The sequence below is a fragment of the Malania oleifera genome, chromosome 9 (genome assembly GCF_029873635.1).
Source record: "Malania oleifera isolate guangnan ecotype guangnan chromosome 9, ASM2987363v1, whole genome shotgun sequence".
NCBI lineage: Eukaryota > Viridiplantae > Streptophyta > Magnoliopsida > Santalales > Ximeniaceae > Malania > Malania oleifera.
The window spans coordinates 28203364-28220244 of NC_080425.1; the positions used below are offsets into that span (position 1 = coordinate 28203364).

Here is a 16881-nt window from a genome sequence, read left to right on the forward strand (position 1 = left end):
AAGGAAGAAAGAGTGCATAAATCAGTGTTGGGTGCTTCCAGTTTTTCATCTTGGGTCTCCTCTGTGCTTAGTTGCTCCCTGTTATGTTCAGCTGTCAGCTTGCCATTTTGAAATGCAGTTACCTTCTGGGCCTGCTCAAAATATGATGAGGGGCCAGCATCTGGTTCACATTCTACCCCATATTATCCCTTAGGATTTACTATAGGCTGACTTGGCAGCTTGCCTTCATCTCTTTGACTCAAGGTGGTAGTTAGTTGTCCCAAAGTGGCTTTTTGCTTCGCAATGGATCGTGAGTGAGAGTGAAGAAGTTGCTAATCCGCTTGGTGATCAACTTCAATATTCTTAAGGGACCTCAACACCGTCTCTTGAAATGTGTCGTACTTGGGTTGCGAGGGAGATGACTGCTAGGCGGTTGAAAATCTGGGGGCTGAATCAGGATGACTTTGGAGATTTTGGTATGGTCATGGAGGCAAAGCATTCGGGGCTTGTGGAGGTCTTTGGGCTTGAAAACCTGAAACTTGCGGCCTCCACAAGAAGTTAAGATGTTGTTTCCACCTAGGGTTATATGTGTTTGAATATAGGCCATTAGAGAGCTTATCATACCAGTTGTGGGTGGCTTTTACTTCCTTATGCCCAAGCTTAGGTGGGGAATGTGCGTGTTGGCAATTATAACATGTATGGGAAGGGTCGGAGCAGATTGCACATATCTTTCCACATGCCGTTGTTTGTAGTCCTAGGGATAGGAATTAATCTAGCTTTTTGGATATGGCATGCAAAGTAGGAGCTAAGTCCTGGCTCGTGGCTAATTCATAAACTCCCTTAGGTTTAGAAGTTGTGGATTAGGTAGTCTACGGGTGGAAACCATGTGTTGTTGAGAGTTTTCATCTAGATTTTCAAAGAGAATCCAGGCCTTGTTCTCGTGCTTAGTGAGGAAAGTACCTTTACACGACGCATCAACCATTGACCTATCTCTCTCATTCAACCCTTCGTAAAAATTTTACACAAATTACCACTTGGGGACTTGGTGATGTGGGCATCTACGGAGTAAGTCCCTAAAGCGCTCCCAAGTCTCAAAAAAGAGTTCTCCATCCATCTGTGAGAAACTTGTGATGGCTCTTTGAAGCTGGTTAGAATTTTCAATTGGAAAATACTTTTTAAGAAATTCATATTGCATGGTGGCCATGTTGGTCACCGAGTTCGGTTCTAAGGACGTCAGCCAATATTTGGCTTTATCCTTCAGAGAGAACGAGAAGAGCCTAAGAGAGAGAGCATCATCACTAAAATTAGGGATGCGGATGGTGGAACAAATTTCCAAGAACTTCTTTGGATGATGATAAGGATTTCTGTCGAGTTCCCATGAAAGTTGGGCAGCATCACAATGGTTGAAGTCTTTATCTCAAATTGTGCAGCTTGAACATGCGGGAACTAGATGCAAGATGGTGATGTGTATGCATTAGGTACAAGGTAGTCCCTAAGAGGCCTAAAGTGTTGCTCTCCTACCGCAGGCAGCTGGGGAGCATAGGGTTCCAGGATTTGTTCAGTGGGAACCAGGGGGTTATCTTTGGCCATTGCTTTCAATTCAGAAGACTCAGCCTTCTCCAAATTAGAGATAGGTTTCCTAAGGGACCTACAGGATTATTCAATCTCAAGATTTATGGGAATTATTTCGGGTTCCAAAGAACGCAGACTAAACATACACACGTGTAAACATACATATTCAGACTTCAAAAATAGAAAACAAAATAAAGTAAATATAAATTAACAAAGAAAGTGAAAACAAAAGGAGAGCAAATCAAAAGAACAAGGCAATGATACTCTAAAGCGGAAGTTGGCTTATAACCGTAGCCAAGTCCCCAGCAACAGTGCCAAAATTTGGTAGGCTCACTAAGGCTTGGGTCCTTAACTACCAAAAATAATATTTATAAAATTTAACTATCCTAAGTTTAATAGAAAGTGGGTAAGTCAGGTATCGATCCACCGAGACTTAAAGCGCAGTTATCAAACCACTTCCATATTAGTTTATTATAGCCTTGTTATGAAAAAGAAGTAAAAGGTGGTATTTTTCAATGGGTAAAATCTAACAAACTATTGGAAAGCAATTAAATGAAAGCAAGTAAATCTATATTAACTCTACTCCTACAAAGCAGTGTTTATACATGAGTATAATTTAGGATATTGTTCTGCTTACTCCAAGTTCAATGAGTTTACCATACTAAACTAACCGGAACCCGACTAAACAATCCAAGGAGTCATTCGAGGGTATAGAGTAGTAAAGGTGCACTAGCCATCCAGAGCACGGTTGGGAACCAGAGTATACTCTAGAACAACGATCACGAGAACCTCTATGGGAGACTGTAGCCTAATATATGTACCTGACTGAAGCAATAGAGGTGTTAATCTTGTCACTAAACATCATCACAATCTAAACCATAAATTAAAACAGTAAAGGAAAGCTGTAAATGAAATCATGTAAAAAGATCATCCCTTTGCATTCATTACGTCTATCACTAATGCTAGGAAGTAAAAAAGAAGATCCTAATTTACACAGTTGTTGTATGAATGCCGCCGGTTGTCACAGGCCGCCGGACACTCCATACATGAACCAAAACTACTTTACTCCTATTCTAACTTGGCTCTCAATGACTTTCTAGGCTTGTCACTAACCTAAGAGAGGCCAAAGAGGAACCCAGAGCTTGTGTTCATAGCAAATACTTATAGGCTCTAGGGTTTACAAGGGTTGAAAATTTGTAGCAAATCTTGCACAGCAGATCATCACTGTCAACCAAGTCGCTCCTTTGGCATTCTTGTGCGCACCCTAGTCGGATCTCCCAGGAAGTCAGGGATTCAAATCTTCAATTTCTTCGACTTCATTGAGCCTCAAGGTCTTGATGGTCGAGCTGATGGACAAGACTTGCAGTATCTCGATCCTTAGGAAATCTCAGTATCTCGACATAGTCACTCCGCCAGGTCTCTTGGTCGAACATTTCGTCGAGACTCTCGGTATTTCTAAATTTCAGTTCTCTCTCAGTATCTCGATATGGTCACTCCAAAGTGTCACTTGGTCTCACACTTGGTCAAACCTTGCAGTGTTCTGATCTTAGTTTGAACCTTGGAGTTTGTAGTGGAAGACTAAGTCACCCTTGTGGTTTGCTGGTTGCGCCACATGATCGAGCATTATCTTCTTGCCTATTTATGATCTAAAGCTTCTGGAGTTTGGCTGAACGTTTGAATTCGAGCTTTGAATCCTCCAAATCCTCATTGGCTTCTTGTAATGCCTAACTCCATGGTTTTAACCTGCTTTCCTGAAAATACAAACAAACCTTACATAGCTCTGAACAGTGATAACTTTGGGTAAATACATAATAAAATGAGGATAAAAAGAGGTAAATAAGGGTCTAAAATCATGTATTTTAGGGAATCATCAATGGATTGAAAAATAAAATTTTTCCCAAGCCCTCGGTTCTGGCCGCCCTGATAATAACACCCTTGAATCATGTGGGCTTCCTCGTCTTTCTTTTTACTGGTCCATTTCTTGCTTGAACTTGAGTCTGAATCCATATCTTTGGTTTATTTTGTATTGATGGCTATCTCAATCCTCTCTCCCGTGGAAACAACGTCTATGAAATTTTGGGGGGTAGCCCCTAGAAGATGCCCAAAGTAGGGGACTTTCAGTGTGTTTACAAATAGGGAAATTGCCTCTTTGTCATCCACAAGAGGACTTACTTGGATTGCTGTATCTCTCCACCTATATGCATACTCTTTGAAAGTTTCGGTGGGCTTCTTCTCCATACCTTGCAACGTCAAATGATCATGCGCCATTTCCATCACATGGCGATACTGGGCCATGAGAGCGTTGGCCAAATCCTTCCAGGTGCAGACCCGGGCTTTATTTTACTGTATGTACCAATGGATGGCCAACCCAACAAACTGTATTGGAAGGAATACATTAGTAACTTCTTGTCATCAAAATAGGCTGCCATTTTATGGTAGTTTTAGGCACAAATGAGTCAGGGAGCATCGAGTTCCATCAAACTTCTCTAACTTAGGGACTTTGAATTTTGGGGGTAGAGTTACCCTTGGTGTTAGACAGAGATCGGTGGGATCGATGGATCCAAACGCATTAGTTCCCTCCATTGCTCTTAAGCGTTCCTCAAGCACATCACAATGCTCTGTTTTGGATTTGTTCATCCCCGTATTAGAAATTACCATCAGAGGAGTTCTAGACCATTACTCTGTTTTCCAATTGTTCATTCATGGCTTTGGCTTTCCTTCGAGTGTTATATGGATGGGTAGAGGTTGTCTTACTTTGCTCAATATTGGAATCTCGGGTTTTGATTCTACCACCTTGGCGTACTGGTTTTATAGGAAATTAGAATGTGAGTATTGATTTATTGGAGAAGGATTCTTATGCATGGTTATGTGTGAAATTATGCATTAAGTGCATGAATGTAATGCAACCTAAATAACCATTTGACCAAAGTTCTAGGAAAAACCTCATCAACTAATGATCTTGGGATTGATCCATTTTCCCTTTGTAGGGCATCTTAGAAGATAAAATTTGAATCTTTCCTAAATGAATTAGGTTTTCCTAGAATTTTGACTAAGTGATATGGATGTCTAAACTAGATGCAAAATGCATGACACAACACAAAGTATTGCAAAAACATATATACAAAGGACTGAATTAAATCACGTGGAGAAGGATGAGGATCCTGTCCTGAACCAAGGTAGATGCACCTATTTTACAGGGTTTTCTCAAGACTCTATCCTACGGAGGTACTCTTGTGAACAAGTATGTGTGGGTAGGCTCTAATCCCTATCAACAGCAGGTTTCCAACATGTCCCCTATCTGTGCCCAATGGGCTTGGACAAAGTTCAAGTAGAGCGGAGTGATTTGCACCCCCCAAAGACCTTGTCTCATGAGAGCTAATGGTATTGTGCTCCTTTCTATTCCTAAAGGGTGAAGCCTGGGTAGAATGCTTGTGAAAATGTGTGAATTCATAAGTTTAGCCTAATCCCACTACTCCACATGCAATATTTAGACATAATTTACAAAATTTAAAATATGGGCTATCATACAAATGATTCACTATCCACAACATGTACAAAAAGGAATTCAAATAAACCCAAGTACGCAATATTAACAACATGGAAGGGAGTACTTAAAGGGCCATTAAATTTTGAATTTGGGATAATTAACAATTAATTACTGGCTTGACTCTCTAAAGTCCTTAGGGAGTTGCCAAGCTATTGCAACGTCTCCAGGAGTGAGGGTGCCCTGAGGTGGGCGAAATAAAAATGATAAGTTGATTTTCGGGAAAATGGATGTTGGAGTTGCCACTAACCTTTTAGAGTGTTGTTAGAAAACTTGATTGCCACCCAATTAAGGATGGAATCGGTCTGCATTACCATGACTGGGATTGGGAGTTTGGTTACGTGTGGGGAAGGTATTTGCACCCCCTAAACGCCCATTCTATGAACAGTACCTAATTAATTGAAGATTATCCCTAAATTAAATTTAATAACATTTTTTTTTACTCCCTTTAAAAAATTTACAAAAACACCAATAAATCACACAAGTATTCACAATTTTATACATAATATTCTTACAAGAATACATCCATCAGAACTAAGGCACGTGAAACTTAAAAAGCTCGTGCCCCCTTTTGAAATCATATGGATAAAAAATTGAGAAAATATTTTACAAAAACAACTCCTAGAATTTTTTCAAATAGATTATAGGATTTTTTTTTTTCTAAATATTAGGTAACATTTTCAAAATTTTCTAGGAGGCTTTTGGAACCATTTTCTATTGTTTGGATGAAAAGCATGCAAAAAGAATTTTGGCCTCAAATGTATTTTTTTAGAATTTTCCCTAAATTTTCTTGATTTTTAAAGATTTTTCCATATTTTTCCCAATTTTAAAATCTGATAAATAATATATTACAAAAATAAATAGGAAAATAAAAGGGTCGGTTTAGACCGGTTCAGGAAGTTAAACGGTTTGAGGCTAGGCCACGTGTCGCCTCCCTGCTAAGGCCACGTGTCCACACTGTTATATATATATGTATATGATAACCATCTCCTCGGGCGTGACGTCAGAATGACTCATAAAGGACACATGCTGGCTAGCAAAAGGGGGATGGGGGGGGGGGGGGTGACTCGGATGGTTGCTGTGGCAAGATTCTGGCCATTATGGAGAAGGCCCGATTGGACGGTTGAGATAAGGTGTACATGGATCGGTGATGTGGCATAATCCACTCCGTCGCTAGAAAGCACAAATCGAGCGGCTCAGAGAGAGTCGCATATCAGCCTGCCCGTGTGGAGGAGGGCGAGCCATGGGTCGCAATCCTATGGTCCAGAGACGAAACATATTTAAACTCAATTTTTTTCTTTCCTTTATTTTTCATTTTTTTTCAACTCTCTCTCTCTCTCTCTCTCTCTCTCTCTCTTCCTCTTTTCTTTCACTTATTTCCTTCCTCTCTACAATCTTTCTCCTGAAGCCCTATTCCCCTCTGCAACTCCCTCTTACTCATCTCTCTCATTCTCAAGCTCTCTCTTCTCACTCTCTCATCTCTCTCATTCTTCTTCCTTTCCTGATTGTTCGAACCGAAGAAAATCAGCTCTCTGATCTCACCTTAATATAAAACTCCTCCAATCTGATCTTGTGAACCAATGAAAGCTCTAACTCTCCCCTTCTGTAATAACCCAAGAAATTAATCAGGGTCTTGTCGACGAACACAGGGGATTCGTCGATGAGGATATATGAGGATCTCGTCGATGAGGACACGTCTCGTTGACAAGAAGATACCAAGAGGGGGTTTGTGGCAGTTTGAAATTTGTCAACGAGGGGCGAAGCTTCATCGATGAACTTCTTCAGGGACTCGTAGACAAGATAACATGTCTCGTCAACGAATCCAGGCAGATTTTTCAGCAAAAATTGGTGCAAAATCCTCCCTCTCTCTCTCTCTCTCTCTCTCTCTCTCTCTCTAAATGTCTCCCTCTCCTTTTCTCTTTGATCTTGATTCCGTTTCTCGCCGGATCGATGATCTGAGACCACCACGACGCTCCTAGCAAAGTTCTCTACAAGTCTGTCAGAGCGGATCGTTGATGGGAGTGGTTCGAATTCCAACCTAATTTCAGGGTAAGACATTTTATTTAGAATTTTCCTTTCCCATAGTTATATAAAATGTTATATGTAGAAAAATAAGGATATTTTATTTTGGGAGATGTTGTTTTCAGGGTGTTGAGTAGGGAACCTAGTGGGAGTAGGACTAGACTCAGCAGGGGGCTTTTGCAAAAATCAAGTAAGAGAAATATGCTATGCTAGGAGTTTTTAAACATGTTATCAGAGATTTTACATATATACATGTATACCTGTTTATTATTCAGTTTTTACAGAATAAGAGTTTTTAATGAATGTGTGGCCTAAGTAGATATTTACCTGATATAGAATTTATACAGTTTTTCCAGCATATCATGTTATATAGTATATAGAAAGATATTCACAAATATTTAATAAATAGATACAAACAAATTTTATTCAGTTCAGTGTATTATAGTTGTGACGACCCGAATAATAATAATTGTATTTAAATAATAAAGAGGAAGGAAAATGAAAACAGTAATAGAAGGAGGGCGTTTGTCGATGACATTGCACTTTGGGAGTATTAACTGAGGGAATTCATCAGGGCCTCATCGACGAACATAGGGGATTCGTTGACGAGGGTATAAGAGGGCCTCGTTGACGAGAAGATACCAAGAGAGGATTTTGGGAAAGTCTAAAACTCGTTGACGAAGGTGCAGGTTTATCGATGAACTTTCTACAGGACTCGTCGATGAGGTGACGTGTCTCGTCGACGAATCCGACCCTATAGATAGCAAAAACCCGCATTTAAATGCAGAAAATTAAGAAAATTTCACTCACTCTCTCTCTCTCTCTCTCTCTCTCTCTCTCTTCGGTTTCTCTCCCCTCTTTCTTTGATTTCAGGCTGGATTTTTGCTGGTTCGAGGATCTGAAGCCACCACGACTCTCCTGAAGAAGTTTTCTGCATATCTGCCAGAGCGGATCGTCGGTGGGACTCTATTGAAATTCATCCCTAAGTTGAGGTAAGACTTTTTATGCCGAATTTGGACTTACTGTAGTTATAGGAAATGATATACACGTGAAAATACTGAAGTTTAGTACTGGGAGTTTTCATTTTCAGGGTATTGATCAAGAAATCCTATGGGTGTGAGTCTAGGAATATATACGGGCTTTTTAGTTACCAGGTAAGGGAATAAATTAAAGCAATGATTTTTTCATACAAATTATTATTATTTATTAGTAAATTTATTCTCAGGAAAGCATGTATTATATATATATATTATGAAGGAAATGCACATTTGGGAAAATATTGCTATATGTTGAAATGTATATGTATGTATGAGATGTCAAAAACTATGATTTTAGAATACAATGTATGGTTTTATATAGCAAATGTGTGGCATGAATATTATTTTACGTGAGAAATATCATGATATGACAATGATATGAATGAAGTATGTTTTTCAGAGATTATGAAATAATACAGTACATTATGATTTTAAAATACATGATAATTGATTTATTACTCAGAATGATATGTATGAGATATTTGGCACAAGACCGTGATTGATAGCCGGCGCGAGGCCATGTTTTATGTATGATTTCGGCGCGAGGCTGTATTTGTAAGATGTTCGGCACGACGCCGTATTTATGAAATGTTTGGCAGGAGGCCATATTTATGAAATTATAGAAATGCTATTAATCTATTTATGTTTGAACGCTATATTATCATGTATTATATGTTATCAGAACCTGGATGTTAGTTTAGTTTAATTCAGGAGTATGATATCGTAGCTTATAGATCAGATATCTATGATCAGATTGGTGCTAACCACCTCATGAGGGGGTGGGAGATGGATAGTTGATGTGACTTTCAGTGTAGAGTGTAGACGTCCACCTGGCAGTCTGGACCAGGGTATGGTGGGCCAATCGTACTTACAGACATTTTTTATTCGACAGTGGTCGGCCAACCATTGTCGAGTCCTGCCTTCGGGCTGCATAACTCGTCATGGGGGGTAATACATGACATCAACTAGCTATTCATCCTGGGTATGTTTTCAGTATTATTAGCTATATCAGACAGTTATGATTAGTATGCTTTATAAAATATGAAGGTATACGTTTATGCAGTTATTAAATAATGAATGTTTTCTGGTATGAAGAATGTACTATATATCTATATTATCATTAAATGTTCATGTTGCCACACAACTGTATTTAGTTTATTTTCCCTTACTGAGAAGTGTCTCACCCCCAAACTTAATTAATTTTTCAGGAGACCCTGAGAGACTGGTGGGTCGTGGCTGCCGTTGAGTTTATTAAGTTACCTCGCTAGGAGGGTAAGTATTGTACTAGGATCAAGAGATTTTTTTTTTGTATGATCCTATATTTATTTTGGATGTTTTAGAGATTGTATATAAACACAGTATTATGGGATTATAGTAGACTCTGGTATTATATATTTTATGGTTTTGAGAATGTGATTTATATTTACTGCTGCTTAGGCTTTCGCTGTGAATGACGAGTGTCCCCGTTACCCACGGGTTCGGGTTGACTGTTTTGTTTATTTTAATTATATTATATGAGTTTATAAGTGGGTCGTTACAACAGTATTTATAGAATGTCATGTTTTCCTAATGCCATAACACTCAGATTATATAGACAAATTATACAGATAGATTATACAGTTATAGCATCTAGATGCTACAGTTATATTCAGATATTAAAGTATTTACAGTACAGAATTATAGTGCTATGGTTATTTTGGAAACATGATGAAAACAACAAAGATAATTATAGTATATGTATTTATACAGTATCAGATCCCTGAGAAAATATTATAGATAGATACTGTTTACAGAGCACGGTACCGTTGCTATTTACAGAATAGAGTGCAACCACATATCTCAGATAGTGTGTGGGTACCGTCAAATAGTGCTTGGAGTGGATGCAGCTCCCTAGTTTCTGGGTTGAGGGGGTTGGTTTGACAAGGTAGCAGTCTAGTTCCATGCTTAGGAGAGGATGCCGTTTGGTTGGACCGAGGTAGCGTAGAGTATAGTGACTTATCTGGTAGGCCAACTAGAGTTAAGTTTGCCTACGGGCCGCACAACCCTGTCATGAGGGGTTAAATCATAATAAACAGATTTCTAGGGAAAAACACAGTTATGTATATGCATACAGTTTTATAGCATTTGATAAATATAGTATGATATTAGTAGTAGATAGAAAGTTCAGATGATACAATTATATTTTAAGCTATGATAAATGTAAGATATATTTTTGCTGATTTTCCAGATTATACAGTTTCAAATGTTATTATTATAGTTATGCAACTTGGTCGCCACACACTAGTAATAACATATTTCCACTTATTGAGCGTCGACTTATCCCATTATTCTAATGTTTTTTAGGTGAACCAGTTAGGCGAGCAGATTAGGCTCATAGATAAAGAGACCCCTTGACTGCCCTGTATATAGGGTAAGTTTGTATAGGGAGGTTGAGTTTTTAAGGAGATGGTACTGGTATATGTAATTATGACATGGGAAAATACTGAATTCTGGTATTGTATGTATATATATGGTTATGTGATTTATGTTTTTCTGCTGCATAGGTGTGCCCATTTCATACAGATATACTTCAGTGCCAATCTAAGGCCTGAGGGATTATAGTAGGAATATCAGAGTAATGTATAGTTATAAAAAAAATGGAATAATTTTTGGGTTGTTACACCTTCTTTCTCTCTCTACGGTAATGAAACCCTTGGAAACCCTAGCTCTGGTTCTCAAGCTCTAACAGGGGCTCTCCTTCTCTCTATGAAAATAAAAAAGCACTTATCTCACATCCCTTTGTTAGAAAGTTGTATCCTAACTCATGTTCCTCTCTCTCTCTCTCTCTTTATTAAAATGACACCATGGTTTGTTTGCGTTTGCCACAACGATTGATTTGAGCACCCAAAGATGCTCAAAGGTGTGGAACTCTATGTAAAGGCCAAGTAGAAACTCAAACAGAAGTCTGTAAAAGCTAGGTATTTTCTTCCTTTCTTTTTTATTTGTTGCTCTTTCTAAAATCCGATGGTTGCATGATATGAATGTATGTGTGGGTATGAATCAAGTGTTGTTGTTCGAATGGTTTAGGGTTTCTGATATGTTCCAAGTTAGGGTTTCCCGTTGAAGACGAGTTACCTCATCTTAACCCGGTGAGTTAGTACCAAGTTAACTCACATGAGTCAACCCATGGGGGATGTGTGGACTCGAAGGCACTCCAAGTGGGCCACGTGGGCTCAGGCACGTGTTGGTCTAGACACGTATGGGCGAGACACGAGTGGGGGTTGGTTCAGAGGTTTGGGTTTAGGGTTCTATTTAAACTGGTTTAAAGGTTCGGGTTCAGGTCAAAGGGGGTTAGTTAGGTTCAGGTTCAGTGAGTGTTAGGTTTGGCTCTGGGGATTTTAAAATTGAATGGGCTTAGGTTGTCTGGTTCAGGGCTTAGGTTCAGAGGTTCAGGTACGGGCTAGGATTTGGTTTAGGTTCAGTAGGTTAGGTTCTTGGTTTAGTTTGGTTCGATTCAGTCTGATTCGGTTTAGTCTAGTTCGGTTCAGTCTAAGGTTCTTGAGGAACCTAGTTCGAGTTAAGGCAATATGGCTTCCTGTTGAGGGAGTTTAGCTTCGGGTGCGGGTGTAAATAACCTGCAAATTCAAACACCAACAATTTTGTATTGCAAGGCATAAAAGGAGTAAATGGTATTACCTGAGATCTTTACCCTCCTCTAGTCTTATTTTCCCCTCTTCTGTGAATAGGTCTGTGTATTCTTTTGGGAGTGCCTCTTGGTCACTGAGTGGAGACACCGTAGAGATGGCTTCAGGTCTTGGCTTCTGTCTGTCACTCAAGGTCTGAAACCTTCTCTCCACTTCTCAGCTACTTGAATGTCAGGTCAGTTGCTCTCTAATTTTCCAGGATTGCTCTCAAACGCTTTCCTTTTTCTCTTTTCTGATTTCTCTTTGCTAATTTCTCTATCTCCTCCCCCTCCTAATTTCTTATGCTAATTGCTTTCTTTTTCCTCCAACGGCTTCTTACTTTTCCCCCCTCGATTTCTCTCTAATGCTCTGCTTCCCCCTCGATTTCTATTTAATGCTCTCTTCCTCTAATTTCCCCCCCTATGTGAGACTCTTTCTCTCCTACTATTTGATTGCTTCCCAATTTTTCTTTTGCTAATTTCTTCTTTTTCCTCTTCTGATTTCTCTCTAATGCTTACTACCCACCTCAAATTTTCCCTCGATTTCTCTTTAATCCTCCCCCTCCCTTGCACTGTGCGAGACTCCCTCTTTATAGGGAGTTTAAGCAAGGTCTAATTTGATGCTCAAATGCTTTCCCTCCAACATAAAATCCGTTCCAACAACCTGCCCCTTTATTCCCGCGATTTAGTTAGTGCGGACTCGGACAGGGAATATTTTAACATCTTTCATTCTTTCATTGCGCACATGTGAATGTTCATTTATTTATTTATTTTTTCTAAATTTCATTTAACCTCTCTGACTCACTGATTCTTCTTTTCTTTCAATTTTGTTGAGTTGAACCCTGAAAGTATGATGCACGCGACTTCCAGAGACTCTGGATTTGATTTTTTTATTTTCTTATATTTTCATTTTTTTTAATTTCCCTGTATTTGTACAATTTTGTATTTTCACTGCATGTATTTGTATTGTCAGCTTCTCCCTGTATTCCAACATCTCTTTGTATTATATTGTACCTCCATGATTTGTGCACGTGCCTCCTTTAATGAAAATTTTCACTTCATGTTTGGGCCATGACTTGTGTATTAAAATTCAAAACTAATTTTCAATTGATCACCACTTTAATTTCACAACCTAGTCTTAGGACAATTGACACTTAATTTAGAATATGATTGAGTGGGTAATCAACTTAGGGCTCCTAATCCTTAATGAATTAAAAATTTGATCAATCAATTTTGACAAGGTAATGTTTTTTAGAAATTCCCAACCTTATTTAAACTTCCAATGGTATGATTTTAAAACACTCGATTAGGTACACTTAGGAACATCAACTATAACTTGATTGGCTTAGGAATTTAGGAACAGTCCATTGGATTTAGGGTCTAAAATTACCTATTAAAAATTAGGGTGTCTATAGCCTTATTTGTTGTGCTTTTATATGATAATGGCATGATCAATTTGAGTACACATAACATTACATTGAGAAATTACAAGTACAAATAAACAATTAACAATTTTTTGAAAATCACTCACATATCTTTCAACTCTAGTTGCTTGAAATCATGTCATATCACAACTTAAAAGTTGTTAATAATTTGTTATAATAAATATTAAGTAGATGAAACCTTAGATCTAACACTTATCATGATAGCCCTTAATCAAAGTCCAATTTTAATTATTTTGTGCTTATATATATATATATATATATATATATATATATATTTATATTGGTTTGCAACTTGCACCACTGCTGCTTTATGATTTACCTAAAATTGTTGAAGTTAAAAGTATAAATGCACTCATAGAACAATTGCATGGTTGGCTGACATTCTAATTTATTTTTAAAAAGCCAATACCTAATGTGACAAGAAGTACTTGCAAAAATGTAAGGTAAGGCTGCATACTATAGATCCATTGTAATCTGCCCCTTCTTCAGACCTCACATACACAGGACCTTTGTGGACCGAGCTGTCCTTTTTTTTTTTTTTCCTTTTTAATACCTTATTTTGTATTCTTATGAAGAGATATGTAATCAAGCAAAACTATGCTCTCTTGTTCTTTGATTGATTAGTGGAATGGTAAATTATCTCTTGGCTCCTTTTCCAATAAGTTTGAATTATAGTGAAGAATGATAGCATATAAGATTAAAATCACTCATGCATATGATTCAATTAAGTTCTAAACTTTATTTTTTATAATATAATGAACTCCAACTAAATAATTTGCATTTGTTGATCATTAATCAATGAGAGGTTGAAATATATCTTTGTTTGGTAGAGCAAGCTACATGAACATCCATTTGAGCTTCATCCTAATAGAGTGAAAAGAAAAACTATACTAAATCTCCAATAACCTCTTAAGAATGTCCAAACACACATTTAAAGAATATTAAAAAAAAAGTAATAATGCATGTGCACCATTTTTTTTTTTTTTTTGACGGCACCTTCATTTATTTATTAATATACCTTCACTTTTGATGGAAGAATACCGTTGTTACAAGATAAAATAAAAGAGAGAGTACACAAAAACTCTTCCAAAACTAGCAATCAATATAATAACGTATGTGCACTATTTAATGTCTACAAGGGTATATATAATTTAATATCATAATTAACATTCAATTTTATTTTAAAAGAAAGGTCAAGTATGATCATCATAAATTACAAACACGATGCAAAACAATTAGAAAATCATTGGAACAAAATTATAAAAAATAAAAAAAATATTGAAAGAATTTTTATCTTCATCAATACTTGGGTAAAGAGCACTCCCTTGGAAGCTTGTTTTGGAATCTCAATTTATCATGGCAGTAGTCATAGATGAGGTGGTACTTCCTAACCCACTTCAGCAGCTTCCTCTGCGGCCATTTAAGGGTGCGGAACCTCGCTTTGTGCCACCAATTGGAAGGGGTAGCAGCTCTGCAAAACCTAGGGTTTCCCTTCCACACACAGGCATCAATTTTGTAGTTCCTGAACGAAGCAACGAAGGGGCCCTTAGACCAATCAATCTTGTCCTTTCCACCACGTGTCGCCCAGCTGTTACCATCCCATAGGCTGGCCTTTATGCTCACTGGCTGCCGTCTGGGAAATGGCACTCCCTTGTCTGCATGGTTTTTGTACACTCGGATGGGGACGCTATCCACCATGAACCTACAAGGCCCATTTTACTGACTCATCAGCTTGTATGTATGTATATATATAATTTCTTGAATTCAATTTGGAAGAAAAAATTTGAAAAAAAATAAAAAAGGATGTGTGTTACTCAAGTCAATTTGCATTTTTCTTAATGAATATATGCATTTTCATAATATTTTCTTAGCATTATTTTATATTAAAGAGAGGAATAAAAGGTTTTTATTTTACTAAATTTGCTTAATCTATTTAGCATGTGTGCCCCATACATTTTTTTTTTTTTTTAATTTGGTTATATTTTGAGCTTTCAGAGAGTTATTTAATATCATAAATATATGTGCTTTAAATTAGAGAGAAGAGGAAAATGAGAGAAAAATTTGACCTTTCATATAAATAATGAGAATTTACGGCATAAATTCATTCATCTTTTAAAATAATGTTAAACTACAATTTATTTATTTACTTATTTATTGGTACAGATAATTTATATGTTTTAGTTAAGTAAGTTTCCAGCCATTAGTATTGTAATAAAATCATTAATATAATGTTCTTTATATATATATATATATATATATTGATAACTCGAGTCACTATCGCACCATTTTAAACACTATAATGGGGCACCAAATCCAGGAGGGTGAAAGTCGCCCGCTTATCTGATAATTCATCCGGATAAATTCTTAAGAAGGAATCGAACCGTGGCCTTAGGTTTACCAAAATATATATTAGTATGCACATTTGTATTTATATAATTAAGTGGTGGGGGAGCTTACACAATTTGGTAAAGGTTCCAGAGGATGGAATAGGTATGGAAATCCTGAGTGGGGTCAAACCACAGATAAATCCTTTCTTCACGATCGTCATGTCCATCGGCATAAATATTAGTTTGAAGGATATATGGCTGCCCGCTCACATTCCCTAGGAATTCAAAGTCCAGCTCGTCCCTGTTTGGTTGATCCGAAGACAGCTGATCATCCAACGCACACGTACGCACATCAATATTATACTTCAACACACTCATAAAATAATAATATAATACAATACAATTAACCTTCTCCATTTTAATATAATTAAAATTTTCAACCAAAATATTGTATTATATTAATTAATACTTACGTAGTAGGCCACCACCGTGCCCGCTGAATAACCCGGAATCAGTTTAATTTGCATGTCTATCTTCCCAAACAAGAACATCATGTCTGAAGCAAAACCAGAACCTGAGCCAAAAAGAAGAAGAAGAAGTTATATTTGTAGTAAAAATGGGGGCTCTGAAATCACACATGGGACGGGATATGTCGAGTTGGAAAAGAAAGAAAAAGGAAAATTCGTATAAGACCCGAACTCGTCCCATCATTTGGGACGCCTTTTAAGAACAAAAATGTGAAATTCTTAGCAGCCGGGTAATTAACTTTGTGCATAAACTAGAGCACGCATACCTGACTCTTGGTCTAGCTTGAGGCTTCTTGCTTGGCTATCAACGGAGGTGTTTACATGGGAAGGAGCCCATGTGATGAAGAAATCCTTATTGAAATCTCCAGTGGAAACTATGGAAGCAACTGATATTTGGATCGACAAATTTGCAGCAAGAAGGATGCCAATAAGGAGGACTACCATCCGAGAATCGTTCATCATGATTTCATGATATAATATGGTGCAGGAGAAGCTCTATATATATATATATGGAGTATTCCGGGTGGACAGAGACAAAGAAGGTTTTGTGCTAATTAAGCAAGAATATCTTTGGAGGAAAGCAAAGGGGGGCTGAGCTGCTTAGCCTCTTTGGTGGGTTTGTAGTTTTGGTCCCCATTTGGATTTGTTAAACATTGTTAAATTTGTTAATGCATTGATATTCCACACGAATTTTGCTAAATTTTATTATTGACATCTGAGGTAAACAGTTCATTTTTCTAAATACTGTCAAAAAAGAAACAGTTCTT

General features: G+C 37.6%; 1 protein-coding gene and 1 non-coding gene across 2 annotated transcripts; one reads left to right on the forward strand and one right to left on the reverse strand.

Annotated features, from left to right (window-relative positions):
* Positions 1-1019: 1019 nt before the first annotated feature.
* LOC131165187 (small nucleolar RNA R71) lies at positions 1020-1125 on the forward strand. The gene has a single exon (XR_009139504.1). It is a non-coding gene; the product is annotated as a small nucleolar RNA R71 (small nucleolar RNA).
* Positions 1126-14219: 13094 nt separating this feature from the next.
* On the reverse strand, positions 14220-16584 carry LOC131164268 (probable xyloglucan endotransglucosylase/hydrolase protein 10). The gene is made up of 4 exons (XM_058121318.1): positions 16381-16584; positions 16061-16161; positions 15718-15911; positions 14220-14962 (listed from the first exon to the last, which is right to left on the reverse strand). The coding sequence occupies exons 1-4, from the start codon at positions 16574-16576 to the stop codon at positions 14560-14562; spliced, it is 894 nt and encodes a 297-aa protein (XP_057977301.1). The 5' UTR covers positions 16577-16584; the 3' UTR covers positions 14220-14559.
* Positions 16585-16881: the final 297 nt, after the last annotated feature.